The sequence below is a fragment of the Antechinus flavipes genome, chromosome 1, assembly GCF_016432865.1.
Source record: "Antechinus flavipes isolate AdamAnt ecotype Samford, QLD, Australia chromosome 1, AdamAnt_v2, whole genome shotgun sequence".
Classification (NCBI taxonomy): Eukaryota; Metazoa; Chordata; class Mammalia; order Dasyuromorphia; family Dasyuridae; genus Antechinus; species Antechinus flavipes.
In genome coordinates, this window is record NC_067398.1 from 146,314,600 (window position 1) to 146,335,923 (window position 21,324).

General features: G+C 31.0%; 1 protein-coding gene across 2 annotated transcripts in view; it reads left to right on the forward strand.

Moving 5' to 3' along the window:
• Positions 1 to 21,324, forward strand: part of IPO11 (importin 11) — a 200,506-nt gene that overhangs the window by 42,608 nt on the left and 136,574 nt on the right. For both annotated transcript variants that reach the window (XM_051991179.1, XM_051991173.1), the window contains exons 8-16: positions 1,384 to 1,432; positions 4,060 to 4,130; positions 9,064 to 9,256; positions 9,956 to 10,108; positions 11,553 to 11,596; positions 13,200 to 13,290; positions 16,299 to 16,346; positions 16,822 to 16,927; positions 17,929 to 18,055. In XM_051991179.1, the coding sequence (XP_051847139.1) occupies positions 1,384 to 1,432; positions 4,060 to 4,130; positions 9,064 to 9,256; positions 9,956 to 10,108; positions 11,553 to 11,596; positions 13,200 to 13,290; positions 16,299 to 16,346; positions 16,822 to 16,927; positions 17,929 to 18,055 (882 nt within the window). The remainder of the gene's footprint in view (positions 1 to 1,383; positions 1,433 to 4,059; positions 4,131 to 9,063; positions 9,257 to 9,955; positions 10,109 to 11,552; positions 11,597 to 13,199; positions 13,291 to 16,298; positions 16,347 to 16,821; positions 16,928 to 17,928; positions 18,056 to 21,324) is intronic.

Sequence of the window (21,324 nt, forward strand, 5' to 3'; positions counted from 1 at the left end):
TAATTAGATACTATACTGATTAATTTCTATGAATTTAATCTTATTCCAATTTGTATATTCTCCCTTTTATAAACTATATTTATAAACTCTTTGATGGTCATTTTTTTTTTGAGTTTTGTTTTTGTATTTTTGTATCTTTTAAAAATCTCATTGCTTAACCCTAAGAGATATTTAATGCATATTTGTTGAGTTGCTGAATATTAAATTTAATTGTGATTGGCTACTTTAGATCACTGTTTATAATAAGTACTTCCTCATGTGTTTCAGAAAGCTTTATTTTCGTGATTTTAGTTGATTAAGTCTGGTTACTTTATATTTCTTTGTAATGGACATTAGATCCTTTGTCAGTAGTGTGATAAAGCAAGATTAGATGTTTATGTCATTTCGTCATAGAACACTTGTTTCTAGTATATAATTATTAAGTGTGAAAATCATTTTTCTTTCCTCATTTTTTTAAACCCCCTTTAAATTTTTTTTTGCTTTGAAGATGGCTTAAAAGGGAAGGGCATATCTGGAAACACTGATTTTCTTGGTGAACAGTAGGCACAAGACTTTGAGTGTACTATAGTCAGGAGCAGAGTTCACACCAGTTAGGTAAAATTGTTCACTTAGATTATTTCAACATCTGATTTTTACTGGTCTTCCTCTTTTCCTTTCATTGTCTATTCACTGATTCAGTGCCTTTTTCCTTTTCTCTTTGCTAGCTTAGTTTAATAATGAGAATGTTTTTCCCTTTCTTCTTTCCTGACTTCAGCTTAGCACACTCATAATTTTCAGCCTCTTATTCAATTAACAGAAAACCTAGCTCTAGGTTGGAGAGTAGTGTTTAACCTCGCCTTGATAAAGATACATGGAAATCTCTTTATTACTCTGTATAGTACTCAGGTTCATTTATTTATCCTAAATTTATGCATGTTTTTATCTTTAACATTTATATTAGATTATAGGTTCTTGGGGGCATTATATGTTTAAACAAATTTTTTTTTAGTATCATACATGTTTAGAATATTGTGCTTAATGTTTACCTAATAAGCTTTTCACATGATTTATATTTTTTATAACTTCAGTGATTTGATTTATTGAGCTCTGATATATTTTATTTATTTATTTGATCAGGAAGAAAATTTAGAATCCAATATTTTTTAATCTTTATTTGATTTTTCTTAGTTTTACTTTTTAATATAATCTAGATCTTATAATTAGTAATTATTCCTTGTTCCCCTGAAGACCTGGATACCCTCTAATTGAGAAACTACAACAGTAAATTATTGGATAAAATTTTTTAGTGAAAAGATATCTATCTTTGTGTGTGTGTGTGTATGTGTGTATGTGTATGGATATTTGTATGTATATTACATTAAATGTTTTTCTTTTTCTCTCTAGGGTTTTCTACATGGAATTTTTGAGCGTCTAAAACAATTTTTGGAATGTAGTAAGTATTCTTGATAATTCTTATTTAAAGTGCTGTCTCTAATGAGGTCTTCTTCTGAGGGGTTATCATAATGGCATAATGAATTTGCCATGTTCGTCATTAACCCAAAAATTCCTAAAATATCTATATATTTATAGATATATCTATATATATGTATGCTTGTATATATAATGTATGGTCAGTTTTTGCTTATTTTAAGTAGGCATTCTGCAGACATTCCCCTTCCTTGGAGAGTTTGGTGTGGTCCTGCCCACTCTGAGGCTCTACTCCCCCAAACTGAACAAGTTCATGCTTAGGGTTTATACAGTCAAAGAGCCTGCAGTGCCAAAAGCAGAGGATTCCTGGCAGGAGCCATTCTAGTACTGCTCCTTTTGCTTGTACTCCTACCAACCTGCCAGAACCATAGTTGACAGGAGGATTCTGTTGCCTACATTCTGGGGAGTCAAATTGCATAGTGCCAGTTTAATAAAAAGGGAAAACTCTTTGTACATTTATGTACTTCAAGTATCCATAAACAAACATAAAGAGGAGTAAAATTTGTAGTGTTCCCATATCTGGAGCGTAGTATGTACACACACACACTCTGTCTCTTTCTCTCTCTTTCTCTCTCTCTCTCACAATATACATTTGTGCATGCCCTGGATACAATAGAGAGGCTTATCCTATATTTTCAAATTTCAGATGAACTAAGTAACTAAATTTTCTTCCTACATACCTACTTAGAATTCAGATACAGAGAAACCTTTCCTTAATATCTTTATATTCATCTCTTCTTTTCCATTTCTGTTGTCATCACTCATAGTCTAGGCCCTTGTTACTTGGATTACTGCTTCATTTACACCTCCCTGATTATAATCTTTTTCTTTCTCATATGTCCAACATAGCCTTTTTTGTGCTACTACTTTTCACTTGTTCCTTGTCTAGCAGCCTTGAATGGTTTCTTAAACGCCTATCATATCCACTCTAAATTTTTTTTTTTAAATACACTGTGGTTCCAACCTACCTATTTATCCAAATTTCCTAGTATTTGCCAGTATGTGATCTCTGGTATAGTGTAAAACTCTCACAAAAATGCCTCTGAATATTCATTTTCTTATTCCCGTCATAGCATTCAGTGAATGCCTTCTCTTTTGCTTATCCAACCCTGTTTGTGCTTCAAGGACCAATTTAAGTCCTGTTTCCTCCTTTATAACTTCTTTGAGTAATTTCTTTTCTTTCCTCTGCTGAATTGTAATATATACCACTTGAATGCAGTTTCACACAATATAGCATTTCAGTTTCATATTCCTTATAGTGTTGGGTATGGTTTTATCTTTATTGAATTAAAAGTTTCTTCTTGGCAGGACCATGCCTTAATCTTTTTTTTTTTTTAATATATCATAGTACCTAGCAGAGTGCTGTTTAGTTAGTGAGCTCTCTTTAAACACTTTACTTAATTATGTTAGAATATGAGACACTTCCTAGGAGTTATTGAGCCTAGGAACCTGAAAGCATGAGAACTTGTTGCTTTAGCTGGTAATTATAAAAATGAACACAAGTACATGACTAAGTTGAATTTCCTTGTCATTCTGCAGTAGCACATGTTTAATCTGCATAAGTATATTTAGTAATGCAACCAGTCAGAAGCCATCTTGTCATAGCATCCAGCCCCAGGGTTTTTCATCTTTTTTTTTCCCCCTTGATCCCCTTTAGCAGTCTACTGAAGCCTACTCACCATACTCTTTTCAGAATGTTTTGGAAATGCATGAAATACATGTTTACAAAGGAAACCAATTAAATTGAAATACAGTTATCAATAAATATTAAAATAAAAACTTTGCACAGACCCCAGATTAAGAAGCCCTCATCTAAAGTGTGTGAGATATGTGAGATACCTACATTTTAATTCATATACCCATTCATCTTATATAACTGCCTCCATACATTTATACAAGGCAGTTTCAATTTGCTCTTTTGTACTACAGTATTTTTTAATGAATAGTTTTGGTACCTGATGCTCCAGGAATTATCATCGTGATTGACTTCTTACATAAGACTGTTCTACTTCATTACTTGGTCTTATTCTGGTATCAGATTCAGTTCAATTAAGCAAACATTATATGCTGCTTTGATACAGGTTTTTAGTAGTTCATTTCAGTTTAGTTTTTAAAAATTATTACCTTTTTATTGTTATTACTTAGAGAAATGATTATTACTTATAATCTTGATTTTAAAAAATTATCTAGAAGGTAATTTTCATAAAATGTTCAAGAAATACAATCTGGGCTTTCTCTTCAACTTTGGTCTATATAGGAATCTTTAGGAAGTGATGTGATGTGCTTAGTGTCTTATGTTGCAACCTTTTTCTCCCTTAACGTGGATTTAGGTTCCATGTGTTTCCTACTAACAATTTTGTTTTTCTATATTTATTGTCACTGTTATAACTCTGGCAACATAAGGTTTAATATTACTATTTTTTACTTCAGTGCTCATATAATTACACTAAAGAGTTCATTCTTGTCTAACCCCTAAACAAATATGCATGACAGTGTTACTCTTGAAGTAAGTATTCTGTCCAAAAAAAAAAAAAATCACCGTTTTTAGAGAATATGACACTACATACTGAATTTTCAATTATCTTTTAATAGGTAGAAGTATAGGCACAGATAATGTATGTAGAGACAGACTGGAAAAGACCATCATTCTTTTTACTAAAGTGGTAAGTTGACTTGTGGAGGGGAAAATTTTTTTAATGGCATTTGATTATGAAAAACACAATATATTTTAAGTAAATGCACATATTATTTACATCTGAATAATATAGATAGACTTAGTATTTTAATAATTAAAATATTTCCTCTTTTGTAAGGAAATTTCAGCATGTTTAGATTATTAATAGAAAAGTCTAAAAGGAATAGAGTTTTATGTTTTATTTGAATAGTAAAACAGGATTATTTGCCTTCCATCTAGGCTTCCAGGTTTATATCCATATTTCTTTGGGAAGACTAGTGATGCCTACTCACTGATAAATATTCTAATACCTGGTCATATTCTGCGTGTCAAGGATGCAAACTCTTGTAGCTCACTATCCAAACCCCATTCTCCATCCCTTACCACCCAATTTTGTATTTTGATCTCCTCAATCATTTCACTGTGACCTATGGAATGCATAGGCAATAAACTCATTTGTCTCAGATCTTTTGCTTTCTCATTTCTTCCGTCTACTAATTATTACTGAAACCTGTCTTTTCCCCAACAAAACAGCTTCCTTGGACATCCTTTCCCATGCCTGCTGCACCTTCACTTGTTCCTTTTTGCTTTAGTGGTCGAGTTTAGGGCTTTGGAATACTCCTTGCTCCCATTTGCTGCTTCCAAGTTCTCTCCCTAACTCTATTGCTCAACTAGATTTCCTTCTTTGAGGGTTGCACTATTCATAATTACCACCCAATTGAAAACCTAGTAACTATTGTCTCTAAATCTAATCCTCTTCCTTCTTCAATAAATTCAGTCTGTAGCTATCTAATTTTCACTCTTCCCCAACTCTTGCCCACCTACTTGGGGAATTCGTTATATATACTTGCTGTCGCTCAAACTCCTTCCTACTCAGTTTCTCAGCCTATTTACTCACTTCGTATTAATTACTTCTCCATTCTACTTCAGTCACATGCAGAAAGGATCATATTCTCAATCTTGCCATTGCTCACAAATGTACTACCTTAATGTTCAAGAATTTTGAAATCTCCTTATCCAACCATAATCGCTTCACTTTTTACCTCTATCACTTTACTTTTTATTCTCATTAATACCTCCAAACTCTAGACCTCGTTTCTCTCCCAGACAATTTTTCTTAGACTAGTCACTCTTTTCTTTTTTACATTTTGATCCCTTGTTGGACCAGTTCAGTTCAATAGTGTTCTCTCCTCTTAAATCCTTAGCTCTTTTATCACTTTGCTGATTATTTGCACTTAGTCTCTGCTTTAGATTACTTCCCATCATTTCCCACCTTTACTCCTGTTTGTGTGTTGCTGAATGAATATGGAGAAAACCATGTAACCATTCTGACTGTATTTTACTACAAATTTATTTTGCTTTCAACTTTGCCCGCACTGTTGGTAAGCAGTCATTTTCACCTTTCTTTTTCATAGTAGTTCATTCATAGTTCTTTTTATCCCTTTTCAAACCTTCTACGATTCTCCCTTTATTGACACTCTCAACTGAGAACTCTGCTTCATATTTTACTAAAAAAAAATTGAGGCCATTTGTTGACAACTCCTTCTTTCTCTTATCTGTCAATGACTCCTCCTTTACCTATATCTCACCTGAGGAGGTGGCCTTATTCCTTACTAAAGTAAATCTCTCTATTTGGTCTAGTGATCTTTTCTTTTCTTTAACAAATTGCCCCATTTTCCCTACTCTTATCACTTCAGTCTTTCTCTGTCTGTTGGCTTTTTTTGCTTTCTGCCAACAAACAGGTCCACTGTCAAATAACATTCCTAAACAAATCTTCTCTTTGTCCTTACATCCCTGCTATCATCCTATCTGTCATCTTTTGTCACTGAACATCTTGAAAAGGACATTTACAATGGGTACTCCAATTTCTCCCCTCTGGGGTTTTTTTTTTTAACCCTTTACAATCCAGATTCCAATCTCATCATTCCACTTGAAACTGCTTCCCCCAAAGTACTTATCTCTTAAATACAAAGTCTAGTGGCCATTTATCAACTCTTATTTTCCTTGTCCTCTCTGTAGCTATTGGCATTGTTGATTAACCTCTTCTCTTCGATATTTTCTTCTCTGGGTTTTCCTGCTACCTATATCTGAGACTGTTCTCAGTCTCCTTTGCTGGATCCTCCTCTAGATCTTGTCCTCTGTATGTAGCTGTCCCATGGGGTTCTGTCGTGGGCCCCTCTTCTTTTCCTCCTCTGTACTCCACTTGTTGATCTCATCAGCTCTTGTGGATTTAATTACCATCTCTATGCTGATGATACTCAGATCTACCTATCCTTCTGACTTCTAGTCTTGCATCTCTAGCTATTTTATCTTTTTAGACATTTTAAACTCAGTATGTCCAAAGTGGAATTCATGATCTTTCTCCTTATAATCTCTTTCCTTTTACTTTACTTTCCCTATCACTGTTGAGTGCACCACCATTTTTCTAGTCCTTTAGGCTTGTAACTCTTACCTATTTCTCTTTTCCTTCCCCTCTGTATATTGCCAAAGAGTGTCAATTTTACCTTTTCAACATTTCTCACTTGCTCCCTTCTCTCCTTTGACTCTGCCATACTTCTGTTGCAATTCACTTTTGGACCATTTGCAAGAGCCTATAATGAGAGCTGCCTGTTTTCCAGTCTCCTTGTTTATCCACTATTCAAGATCTCTTGACTTTGGACATTTTTTCTGACTGTTCTCCATGCCTGGATTGCTATTCTTACTCATCTCTGCCTACTGGTTTTCCTAATTTCCTTTAAAATCCCACCTTCCACAGGGAGTCTTTCCCAATTCCTATTAATTTTAGTGCCTTCCCTCTTAATTATATCCTACTTATCCTGTATATAACTTGTTTGTACATATTTTATTGCTTATTGTGTCTCCCACTAGATTGTGAGATCTTTGGCAGATCCTTTAGCTTTTTTATTCTCATCACCTGTCAAACAACCCATAGTAGGTGTTTAATAGTAAAAATTTATTAATTACTGACTACTGACTAAAAATTTGGAATTTGTATAATGTTATATTGCTGTGTGTATATGTCAGCTTGGAGTAGAATTTGCCTGATTTTACATCAGAATGGAAAGTTACTGTTCACTAGATAAGTGGACTCTCTCCTTGTGTTTGTCTTACTTATTATTGATAACCAGAAAACCAAAGATAAAAAAAAGTGTAGGTAGGTGATAATTCTTGATGCAGTAAAGCAGACACAATGTTACTAGTGAGCCAATGTGCTCAGAAAGACTGCTTTTCATTTTGACCAGCAAATGTTTATTTAGAGTGTAGAGTTGGGGTGCAGTTGGGAGGAAGAGAACGGTAAAAAAAAAATTTAGGCACAGAAGGAGAGACAGAGCACCATGTAAAAACTTATTGCTATTTTGCTGCTGATAGTTGTGGATAGTTAGAGCTTTGGAATTCTATGTGTGTATATCCAACAAGCAAAATATTAAATGCTATTCTAAATGTTGGGGATACAAGGGGAAAAAAGTCAAAACAGCCCCTACTCTTCAAAGGGTTTTACACCTATACAGAGTAAAGTACAAAATAAATAAAAGGTAATTCAATCATGGACAAAGGAGGGATGTAGGGATGTCATTAGCAATGAGATTTAGAAAGAGAAGAATCACAAAGTGCTACATGGAGAAAGCGGTGTTTGAATTGTATCTTGAAGAGAGAATACTAAGAAGTGAAGGTAAGGAGAAAGTATATTCTGAATATGAGATGGCCAGAACCCAGGCACTATCACTATAGGAGATTGAGAAAGCATGAAGAATTGGTAGTCTTTGTATAAGAATTGTAGAGGGTGACCAATTTTAATGGTGTGAACTTCAGAAGAGGAAAGGTTGTGTGAGTGATGGTAGACCAAGGAGGGCCCATGTGAAACGAGGAATTTTGTGGACATGATTGCTTCCAGTAAATAATTTAAACTCAGGAACATCAACTTGTGAGTATACAGCTCTTGTGGAAGAGTCCCTGAGTTTAGGTTCAAGCTACTTTTTTCCATTTTAACTTCCATAATAACTGTTAATGTTATAGTTTGGAAAGTGAGAATAGCTGACAAAAACTATATTCAATTAAATTGTGATTATATTCATTTAGTCTTATTTATCTCTCTGTCTTAAAAAATCTCATGGGATTCATGAATGTCATATTGAATGGGATCTTAGAGAATGGTTAGTACAAGAAAGGTTTTTAAATGTCTGAAATTGCAATATTAAATATTTTATAGGATGTAGGTGTTGGCTATGACATTATATATTGTTATGAAGTTGCTTTTTTTAGATTAAAAATGACAATAAATTAAAATTAAAATTTCTTTTTAAAGAACCTTAAGAAAGTCTGTTCATAAAACACTTTTTAAAAAACTCATTTTATCTAGTACAGATTATACATATTTATTAGGATAGAAACAAAGGAATGTACAAGATTGAATGTAGATTCACTTGCAGTAAAATGCACTGCCTTTAAAATAAGACAATAAGACAACAAATAAGATGATAAAAATGTTTTTTTTTTAAATGTTCTTTTTTGCTGGGGAGATTAGAGCTGGCATTTGAGTAATTACAATTTCAGTGTTTTGTCTTTTTACTGTTTTTGCTAAGGTGACATTCACACTTGTTGATTTCATGAATTTTTAGTATTTTTCACATTGGAGCTTGTTTAACATCATTAACCATTTTTGTATAACTTATTGTAAAGATTCATGGTGGAGCACTTTTAAGTACTACAATGTTTTTGTGATGATATTGTATATTATGACATGAACCTGTAGCATGACAATAAGGGAGACCTAGCAAGAATTATTATGTTAAACAAAAATATGTTATTCACTTTTACATTTACACTTTAAAAAATTAGTTTACTGTATAGTATATTATATTGGAATAATTGTTTCTTTTTGAATTTTGAAACACTGTTAATCTTGTTTTAATTTGTTTTGGAAGCTTTTAGACTTCTTGGACCAACATCCTTTTTCTTTTACTCCTCTCATTCAACGATCACTGGAGTTTGCAGTAAGCTATGTTTTTACAGAAGTGGGCGAAGGAGTCACATTTGAGCGATTCATCGTTCAGTGTATGAATCTAATTAAAATGATTGTCAAAAATTATGCTTATAAGCCATCAAAAAATGTTGAAGGTAAAACTTCATTATTATCTCTATTTCATCCTGTTCACATGAAATTATCTTAATTTGCATTTTAAACTTTATTCCTTAACAATTTTAAAATTTTGTAAGAACTTCAGAATTGTGATACATACAGTTATTTAAAATGATATAAATTGCTCAATAAATCAGCTTTCTTTTAGTATTATTAATCTTCATGTATTATTTTTAAGGATTGAATACTATAGAGATGATTTAAAAATTCATATTCTTTAGTGCCCCAATAAAACAGGGAGCTAATCTTGTTCTACTTACGAAGTTTAATACATTTCTTTTGATCAGAGTTTATAAAATATATGAGATTTTCATTTTTTGTTTTTTAAAAGGCATACTAGATTTCTTACTATCTTAAAATTATTATAGGAATGTTTATAAGTCTCTGAAAATCAGTTGTGAATTTTAAAAATGCAGGATAAACTTTCCTCCCATCAATATTATGTCATTTATAAAACATCTAAAGCATTTGAATCTTAAAAATTAAAAAAAAAAAACCTTTTGTTTTATACTTTAATTTCCAAAGGAATTCCCTACCTCTCTCCCTCCCTGAGTCTTCCTTTAAAATAAAGACTAAAATAGATGAAAAGCAAACAGGGAAAATTAACAAACATATTGCAAAATCTGAAGCTAGCTTTAATAGAATGTCTGACAGTGTTTTAATTTCATTTATTTCAGATAGCAGTCCTGAAACTCTTGAAGCACATAAAATTAAGATGTCTTTCTTCACATACCCAACTTTGACAGAGATATGTAGAAGATTAGTTACTCATTATTTTCTGCTAACAGAGGAAGAGCTGACAATGTGGGAAGAAGATCCAGAAGGCTTTAGTAAGATTTAATACTGATATTTTTCCTTCAATGACATATATATTTTTTGTTGTTGTTGTTGAAGGATTAGAATGTGTTGTCTTTTTTTAGCATCTTTCAACTAATACTTGTTTTTAAAGTTTGTAATTCTCCATACTGCTTATTATTCTAGTTTTAGAGCAGAAAATTGACAGACATATTTTTTGATCACAAGAATGCATCCAAGTGTTGAAGTTATTTAAGAAACAAAAGCTAGAATGGATTTTACTGGTATTTCTATTACAAGAAGTTAGTTTTTTCAGATCAGTACTTCATGATTCACTCACTTTTTTTCTTTCACTTGAAAAATGATTTCATTGAATATTGTTTACTGGTCATGGGAACAAAATACATTTAAAAAGAGAATTTTTAAAGTACAAAATATCACATTTGAAAATGATCCAGTAGTTTTTAAGAATAAGTATCATACCAAGTGTTATACTATTCTAATATCATAGGGTATGTTTTTTCATGTATTTTAGATTTACATTGAATTAACTGGATTAGATATTAAAGATTTTTAAAAGTTCTCTTAATATTTGTTTGAGAATTTGTAATCAAGAGCTTCTTTATTGATTAGGGATAGATAATTCATTTTCCTAAGGTTTAAAAATGCATTGCAAAGGTAATGTGAGATGACAGAATGGGCTTGGAGTTGTAAGTCCTGTTTTAGGCTCTTGATGTTGGTGTTGCTTGACTCTGTCTGTGTTCTACAGACTGCTTTTCAGCTTCTTCAACACTTCCCATATTTATAGGGGAAGAATATTACCTAAGTTGATCAAATCACATGTTACTTATGTATTCATATACAAATATGCACCCTAATTTCTGAAGTAGTCTATATTCTATCATCAAGCATTTCCCAAGGCATTTTGCCCATTGAATTAAATAAATAAACCTTTTTTTTTTTTTTTTTTTGGCTGAAAAAGATTTCAGCTATTAGAAGGGTAATATTTTAATATCAAAAGTAGATTTATGAATTCGTGAAACTACTGAATCATTTTGAGTAGTATACATATATAGTAAATTGGAAATATAAGAAAGTATGAACAAATTCATTTTGTGCTCTGGAGTATTCTAGCTATATTAACAAAATTTCGTAATCCCCAGCATTGTAGAGGTCCAGTTGATTCTACTTTATCTAGTTATGACAAGCAATTTTAGAACTACTTTATGTTAGGAATTTTTGTATGTAACTAATACTAAACTGTTAGTTTTTTGTGAACTGTGTATACAATGAATCTTATGTTTTTCTTTCAAAAAAAAAACATAGCTAACATTAACTGTATTTATATTCAACATTGCTAATGAATTTTAGCATTTGCATTTTTAAGGAAATTACTCTAAAGGGCTTACTTTTGCAACATATTATATACTTTTTGCTATAATTGGACAAAGTCATGTGCAATGTATTATTTTATCACAGCTGTGGAAGAGACAGGAGGAGATTCTTGGAAATATAGTTTAAGGGTAAGTGATGAATTAACTAATAAAAAAATACTATTCATTTTCTAGGTTTTAAGAAGGAATAATGAAGTTGAAATCCAGAAACACTTTGTACTATAGTTCTTTGTATTTATGTCTTGTTACTAGCTTATAACTTCTATATAGGTAGAGACAGTGCTCTTGCTTTGCACTTAATAGAAACTTTACCTATTAATTAAATTATTTCTTGGATTAGTTTGAACTGCCAATGAAAGATAAACAAGTTGTTTTAATAGCATTTTTGGAATGAGGTCCTTATTTTATACCAAGTTACAAATGATTTTTATAATTTCATTCATTAGATAATTGCCTACTGCAGATAGAAAGCTTTCTGGTGAATATACATCATATTTTCCATTTACCTATTAGATTAAAATAAAAGGAATTTCCTATGACTAATTCATTTTACTAACCATGTATCAGTGTGTCTTTCATCAGTAATCTATTTAGTGATTGAGAAAGAAAATGGAGAACATGGATTTTCTGGGATGAAAATATTATTGTTGACAGTATTGTGTCTTGTACTACTTTGTAGTCATGTGAATGTTAATTTTTAGAGCATTTTCCCCCAGTTCTTTCTGTAACTACTCATTTTACCTAAAAATATTATGTCAATGAAGTGCTTTATGTATATAGTTCTCTTAATATTTTAAATTTTAAAAATGAGAAAAATGTAACTAAATTGCAATCTTATTGAAATGTAATATACAACTTTAAAAAAATTCAGGTAGTTTACTTTTGCATATTTGTCATATTTGCAGATGTCACAAAGATGTGAGGATTACTGCACGCATTAGGTGATAGAATCCTAATAAAAATCTCAACAGTCTAAATTAAATAAGATACAATTTAATAGGTTAAATTTGTAAGTACTTCACTTGGGCTCCAAAAATCAACTTCACTATAATAAAAATAGGGAAGATGTTACAAGATGACTTGGCCACCAAAAAGTTACTGTTTTAGATTGAGGTTTATTTTCTAGACAAAGGAAATAATAATTCTATGTCAATCTTCATTGGTCATATTTTTTTAAAAAGATAAGGACCTCTCAGGAATAAGCCGCATAGTATTGGAGTGATTTTTACTTGCATTATTTATCCTAAGTTGATATGTATTTTAGGAAGAAAAACATCAATTTGGACTCAGTAGAGAATTGGAATTTGTGGCTTGTCCCTGATACTTAACTAGGAGTCTGACATGGACAAATATATCCTTTAACTTTGAGTTTCAATTTTTTCATCTGTCAAATTGTGTATGATAATAATGGTACTACTTATATAATAAAATTGTTGTGAGGAAAGTGCTTTCATAAATCTCAAAACAATGTGATGTATCATTAATATTTTTATTCTCTTATTTTAAATTTTAAAAATGTGTTTTTTCCTTGCTCTGTATTAGTAATTTGTGATATTGAAACTTTAAATTAAAATGATTTGAATCATATCCATGGAATCTATAATGAATTTTTAAATCATTTAATTTTAAAAAATATCAATTTTGGTTGCTTTAGATATATATTTATCAATATAGTTTTATGATTATTAACTTTCAGAGAATTGTTTTTGTCTTTGTTTTTTTCCTCTTCCAGCCTTGCACTGAAGTGCTGTTTATAGACATATTCCATGAATATAATCAGACTCTTACACCTATACTTTTAGAAATGGTACAGACATTGCAAGGTAAGATTTTTATATTATTTTACATTTTCAGATCACCTTACTCCTCTGCATAGGGTCATTGTGATTTTTGTGTTGTGAAATCTTTTTTTTTAATTAAAATTTTTAAGACTTACTGATATAAAATGGATGCTTTCTTCTACATGTTCCTGATGTAAAGGATTTGATAAGTTATTTTGCTTTATTTCACCTTTCTTCACATCACACACTATTTTAATTTATTCCTTATGTAGATCTTATAGTTCATTAGGGAATCTCTTTGAAACTTGAGACTAACTTCTATTTAATTTCTTTGTTATTGGTTGTTATATATCAATAGGCATATCACATTTTCAATTTTTTTTTTCCTTCAGGTTTTATAGTCCAGACTTTTTTGAGCAGCATGGGCAGGACCTAGGAAAACTGTCTGATTATATTAAATAAAAAAAATGCACTTTGGAAGTAATATTTAGAGCTGAAGGTTGTTTGGATCGTATAAATCAATATAGAGGGAATTGTATAATTGAAAAAATAGTTTTTGTTCGGGCTTTCTTAGCCTGATTTTTATTATATTATTATTACACATATATAATATACATAATTATAATATATTATGTGTAATATACAATATAATATAATAATTAAAGCAATATATGTAAAGTATATGTATACATATATGTATAAATATATTAATAAATATATTACTGTGTCCACATTAGTTATGTCATCTAGTTGGCAAATCTCTTTAACACAAAGTGCCAAATTTTTATTTTCCTTTTTCTAACTTCAAGTGACAATGTCCCTTCTATGTATACTTATCATAGCATTGCTGTTTTTTATTTAAATTATTTTTTAATGTTGAATTTTTAAAATTTTTATTATTTACCATTGTAGGTGGGTTTTTTTTCTTTTCTTTTTTTTCTTCTGGGTGAGGCAGTTGGGGTTAATTGACTTGCCCAGAATCACACAACTAGAAATTGTTAGGTGTCTGAAGCTGGATTTGTCCTCAGGTCTTTCTGATTTTAGGGCTGGTGCTCTATCCACTGCACCATCTAGCTGCTCCAGTGGCCTTTTTTTCTAAAGGGCTAAAAGACTAATCATATGCTGTAATAAGCATTTTTTTCAAAACATCCTTCAATATGCGATGATTCTGGAAAGAATTCCCTTTGTGTATGTAAACTAATGTATAGTTTACTTTATAAACATTGATTAGTTCATGTTTCTGATGCTCATTTTACTTTGGAGAAAGTAGTCCATTCTCTATTTATTGCAGAAATAACCCCATGTTACACCATTCCAAGAAAGATCTGAACAAGCACCTTATGTGATTTTTCTTTATGTCACATCACATACTGTTTCAAGACCTTGTTATTTCTGCTTTCACATCTCATATATAAGTCTTCATTTTTCTACTCATGATGGTGCAAACCTCATCACTTCATGACTGGACTATTGCAACGCTCTTTTAATTGGTTTGTTTGCCTCAAGGCTCTTCCCATTCAACTGTATTTTCCGTTTAGCAAACTAAGTGATTTTCCTAAAGTATGCTAATAATTCAAACATGGTGTGCTCTTCTTTCCTCCATCCCCACACATTAAATTTCAATTGCTCACTATTATTTTCAGGATTGAATTGAAAATTCTGTCTGGCATTTACTCCTTTACATAATATTTGATCCAGCAGCACTGGCCTTCTTGCTGTCACTGTAATCCTGCACTCAATTGTCCAACAGCATCCTTTTTCATTGGCTGTCTCCCCATATCTACGGTGCTTTTCCTTTTTGCTACCTCCTAGCTTTCCTGGCTTTCTTCAAGATTCAGCTCAAATCCCACCTTTTGTAGAAATTCTTTTCCTCCCCTTTTCTCTTTTTCTCATCTCCCTATCTCGTCCTTACCCTGCTTGTTTTTTTTTTTTTTTTTTTTTTGTCTTTACTGTGTATTTGTACATTATTTTCTTGTATATAGTTCGATTCACTAGCTTCTTGAAAGCAGGGACTGCATTTTCTTTTCGCTTGTCTTTCAATTTCCAGTCCTTAGCACAGTATCTATCATATAGTAAATGCTTCATAAATACTTAATGACTATCACTGTGATATTTTAGTCTGGTATAGATTACTTGCACTAATTAATCCAAGTAGCAAAATAGAAGCTGTACAAAACTTAGGCCCTTAAGTTCTTCATAGTATGAGTTCATTATTTGGTTTCAAGTATAGTTCTAAAATATATTCCCATATTCGATTGTAAATTTTAAAATACCCTATAAAACTTAATTTTAAAAAAATTTTCCATATTCATACCTGTTCTCCATTAGTTGTTATAGATGATATTTAACAAAAAGTTAAGCTGAGGTAATTCTCTGAGCAAGGTAACAGATAAGGGTATGCTGCTTGTCAATAAAAGGGTAATGGATAGCTTCCATTGATGCCAAAGATTCTGAGCAGATAGACAATTCCTCTTTTATAGATTTTGGGAATACAGAACAAAGGAGAGATGACACCATAAGGTTGTGGGCAACATGATTGGTTATAGAGCTGAGGCACAGTGAACAGCATGATTGATTAGAAGTCTGGTAATGAGGGCCAATAACCCTCCTTCTCTCCTGAGACTAAGAAATGCTCATTGTGGTCCAGACTATTTGTACATGCAATTTAGACATCCTTGAAGAATAACTTGATGATAAAGATCTAGACCCTTCTTCTGTGTATTCAAATGAATCCTCAAGGTTAGCTAAATTCCTTAAAGCAGGAATAAATCAGTGATTAGAAGAGCTGGATTTTTAAATTAACTCATTACAGATCACTTGAATTTGTACCAAGTTCAGAGAGAACCATGACTTAAATATTACAAGATAAAAACAATTAATTCTAAGAATCTGTAAGATAATGATGCAGAATAAAGATAAAGATCAATTATTTTCTTTTCCAGTCTATTATCTAACCCCTCTTTCCCTTCCCCCATATAGTACCAATTAATACAAATTGAAATTATTTTTATTAAATAACTAATTTATTTGCCTTTATTTATTTATTTTAGGGCCAACCAATGTGGAAAATACCAATGGAATACTGATTAAAGATGCTGGTATGTTAAATTTGATGTATTTAATGACATTTGTTCTTTTTAGTTCTTTCAGTAAGGTAACTTAAATCTTATTATGAGAAAAAAATGTTCTCTATTAAGCTCTCTTTCAAGGCATTAAAGAAATTTGATTTAATTTTTTTTCAAAGAAGTTACTTTAATGAAATCATCTTGTTTTTAATGTTAAATAATTTTTCTGTTTTTTGAGAGTAATTACACATTAGTAATATTTAATTCTCACTTTTCAATAAGACAGTTTTATACAGTATTCTCTTATGTGAGAGAAACAATTGGTAATTAGTAAACTAATATATAAGTTATGAGGGATCTTCTGGTGTCTTATTTTTTCCTTATTTATATTTTATTGACTATTCCTTACAGTGGTTTTCCTGTGGAAGAATCTTACTTGATAATAGTAATCAGTAAGTTAAGCTTTGTTAAAATACAGGATTAAAACTTCTGATTTTCTTCTTTGTAGTTTATAATGCAGTTGGATTGGCTGCTTATGAATTATTTGATAGTGTGGATTTTGATCAATGGTTTAAAAATCAGTTGCTGCCAGAATTAAGAGTTAGTCATGATAGGTAAGTGTCTTTTCTAGAAGATTTCCTATATAATTTTATACATGCATAAATGTCATATCAATTAGTATGTGTAACTTTAGAATGAGATAGGAAATTATAACCTTTTGATAGGAAATTGCTATTTACACTATAAGACAACAGTAACAACTCATTTATATCTATATCTTTGATTTTTATCAGACATTTTTCTCTAACTGTGAGTTAGACTTTTTTTTTTGGCATATAAAGAAAACTGAAGAGATGTTAGGTAAAATACTGAAGATTACATAGCTCATATGGGACATAGGCAATATTTGAATTCAGGTCTTGTGTTTCTAAGATTGTGACTTTTGAGCAAAGACAGCATGGAATGTTATTCTAGTGTAACAAATAATTTTTAAAAATCTAAATTTTCATACAGCATGTAAAAATCAGTAAAACATAAAATATTAGAATTGAAACAAATCTCTAAGGATAATCCTAATTTTCTCCTTTCTGAGAGAGGGAAACTAAGGCCTAGCCTAATAAAATTATTTGCTTGTAGTCATAAAACTAATGTGTGCTTGGATAAAGATTAGTCTAGTTTTCATTTTACTGAAATTTGTTGTCTTATTTTAAGAACAAGAACAGCTCCTTTAGTAATATGTCTGAAAAATCTTCTGGAATGGATGGATGGATATGTGTGTGTGTGTGTGTGTGTGTGTGTGTGTGTGTGTGTGTGTGTACAGCCATTGCTACAATTTGTTTTTCTTGATTATGCCTTTTTGTTATTAGAAATTTTTTTCCCCAATGAAGTTGGCAGTGAGAGGTAGAAAAATAGGTATCTTTTAAAAATAAAGTAATGGTATTGTACCATAGATGTGAAATGTTAATGTTGCATGCACTTCCAGGAGAGGTCACTCACATAAATTTATATTAATCTGTAAATAATAATGATATGTAAAAACAAAACATATTAATGCAAGTTCTAAAAAATGCCATGATAAGTTTTCTTAACTAAAATTGTTGGTCTCATTTATTAGGTATAAACCATTGCGACGCAGAGTAATTTGGCTAATTGGACAATGGGTTTCTGTGAAATTCAAGTCTGACTTGAGACCCATGTTATATGAGGCAATTTGTAATTTGCTTCAAGATCAAGATTTAGTGGTATGTATGCATAATCATCTTTGTTTTTATTAATATTTCTTTACTGTTTTATTTAGCAACTTTATGTATGAGAAAAGAAAAACTTTTAAAACTAATTTAATATATTTATTTTGTACAAGTCTCCTCTAACAAAGACTTAAATACCATTATAAATTCATTCTTAACTCATTGATGAGTAGGGAAATGAAGTATTCATTGAAAATTTCATTAATTTTAAAAAATTCTCTTCTACACTAACCTAATTTTAAAAAATAGCTTAATATTGTTACAGTTTAATTTTAAAAATTGTTAAAGGTTTCACCATACTTTCCCTTTAAATGACAACATTTTCTTTGGCTTTTAAAATATAATTATACTTGTATACAGTTTAAGATCATTCATGGGGTAAAGTGAGTTATTTCTTTATTTTATTGAATGGTTGAGAATCTCTTGTGAACCAGGACTATGTGTGTGTATTCAATAAAACAGTATTTATTTATTTAACAAGCACTTATTAAGTATCTAGCAGGTGTTAGGGGCTATGCTAAATGCTGGGGGGATGCAAATACCAATATTACATAGCCCTCGTTTTTCAAAGAACATGTTTTGTATGAAGGAAATAACTTGTACATAGAAAATTAAATAAAACTATATGGAAGTTAATTTCTCAGTAGAGGAGGCCATTAACAATTATGGGAAATAATGAGTGAGTCCGTCAACAAGCATTTATTAAAGGCTTGCTAGGTACCAAGGATACAAAGACAAAAAATGAAATAATTCCTGTTCTCAGAAACCTGACACTCTTTCTGGATTAGGGAAATCTTATAGGAGGTTACACAAGCTGAAGATGGCAGAGTCTGTGAAAGAAGTCCGTATTCAATAAATAACCTTTTGAGATTATTAAAGTCTAGAAAAGTCAAACCAAGGAATTTGTCTTTTTTCCTATAGGCCAGAGGGAGCTGCTGTAGCTTCTTGAGCATAGATCTAACACGGTCAAATCTTTGTTTTAGGAGTGTCAGAATGGTAGTACTGTGAAAGAGATTTAGGGGAATAGACTAGAAGCTCAGGGTTAAAGTAGGAGGCTTCCACAATAATTCAGGTGAGAGGCAATGAGAGTTTGAACTAGAGTGTTGTGTTATATACCTATTAAGAATGAGGTAGCTGTAAGAAGTATTGTAGAGGCAGACTCTTAAGACTTGACACTGATTAGTTGCCTGAAGTTGCGATCCTGGGCTGGTAGTGAAGAATTAGGTGCCCTAAGTGCATCACTTTTTCCAAAGGGGATATGGTTAGAAGGGATGGATTATTTTAATACTTACAAGGTCTCTTTAATGTAGTTATTAAAAAATCAAACAAATATGTTTTTAATTGAGTTTTGTGTGTGCTTTTTTCTTGCTTTAGTTAGTTCTTTTTTCCTTCCCTTTTATAATTAACTTTTAAAACCTTTCCATATTAGTATAATTCATACCTGTTCCACTTTTTTCCCCCTTTAGATCATGTTCTGTTAGAGTACTTTTAATCAGCTAAAATTTATTATGAATAGTTATGATAATATTTATAAGAATTTAATGTTCTCCATTCTATTGATAATCTTTTCTGTTCTTTGAATTTTCTTTCAGTGGTTGTCAGAGGTCTCTTTCTTTGTTAAACATAGGATAATTAGGTGATTATTGCTTTTTAATGAATGGTTTCTACAAAACAATTATTTGTCTTATTTTCTTTCATTTAATTTCATTCACTATCACATTAGTTTTCAGCAAAGATTCATCATTCACTTCTAGCCCTTATGCTATGATTTTAGTACCTCGAATATTTAATATAGTCAACTCTGGATTAATAATGTATAATTTATCCATTTTTGTTGCATTATCTTTCATGCTTCTTTCTTTTTCTTTTAGCACAGTTATTTGGTTCCTAACAGCAGTTTATGCGAATCTCAAGAAATAGAAATTTTTTATATTGGCTATATAGAAACATAACTAGAATAATAAATCCCTCATAGAAAATCTCATACAAGATTTGCCCAGAGTAAAATTACTTTGATAATGCAATTTTGCAAAGATCATTGTTAATATGTTGTAACTATAGTCTTATAACTGAAATCATTTGGCGTCATAGTAAATCCAATTATTGTGTACTGGTTTAGCATTCCTAGTCCTGTTCTTTGTTTTATACTGCTTCAGTTCTGTGACAGAATACATTCTTTTTTTTTTCCTGAGATTTATCCTAGGATAACTTTTGTAGTTCTCCTTTGATTTATACCAGCCCTTCATAAATTTCTCGCCACTTTTCTATTTATGACATTGCCTTTTTGGCAATAACTCCTTTTTACATTTTTCTTAGCCATATTTTTATAGAACCAATTATGTTGGCGGGTTTGAGATGTACTTCAGAAATAGATAAAACACGTTTTCTCTTTGTTTTACATTATTCATTGCACTATTAACTTTTCAGTTTAAACAACTGAATTGACTATATTTGTCACCTACACATCTGATTTTGTTTTTCAAGTATTCCTTCCATCCATGCTGATCGCAATTCCTTTTTGCTTTAAACATCTTTTATGAATTGTTGTAGCTGACAGTAACTCCATCACCTCTTAGGCGATTGCTTAATGAGATACTGTTGTTTATTGCTATGTCTTTATTCAAAGCTTTTGGAGGTTATTTGTTTGATTCATGTTAGAACTTTGACTCTCTTTTTGTATAGGACCACTGCAGTGCCTTGAGGAGGCATCAGTTATATCTATCTTTGATTTTTTTAAACAAAATAACTTTGAAAACTCTATGAGAATCTAGCTCTGTTTCATTTTTCCCCTTAACTTTTGTAAGATATGTTAAAAAATAACATTGTATTTTGTAAAATAATAGCTAGCTGACAGTGTATAGAGGTCTGGACCTGGAATTAAGATACAGTTCACACTTAAGGTTACATGGCTATGCAATCTTGTGCAAGTCACTCTTAACCTCAGTTTCCTCCTCTGTAAAATTATGATACGTTGTTATGAGAATAAAATATGAGAAGTACCTTTTGGGGATTATAATATTTTAAGATTCTACTAAATGATAATATTCTAGTTTTTCAAATGAGTAGATAGACTCATTCAAAATAATTTTCAGATTCACTAAATTATATGTGAGAAGGTCACTAAATAGAAGTGTAAGATTTCCATCTCTCCATATTTGCAGGACAGATGATTAACCTATCGTATTGAATATTATAATTCCAAGAAAGATAACATGAGATAGTTTAATAAAGTAAAATATTCTTCAGTATATAGACGTTTATAT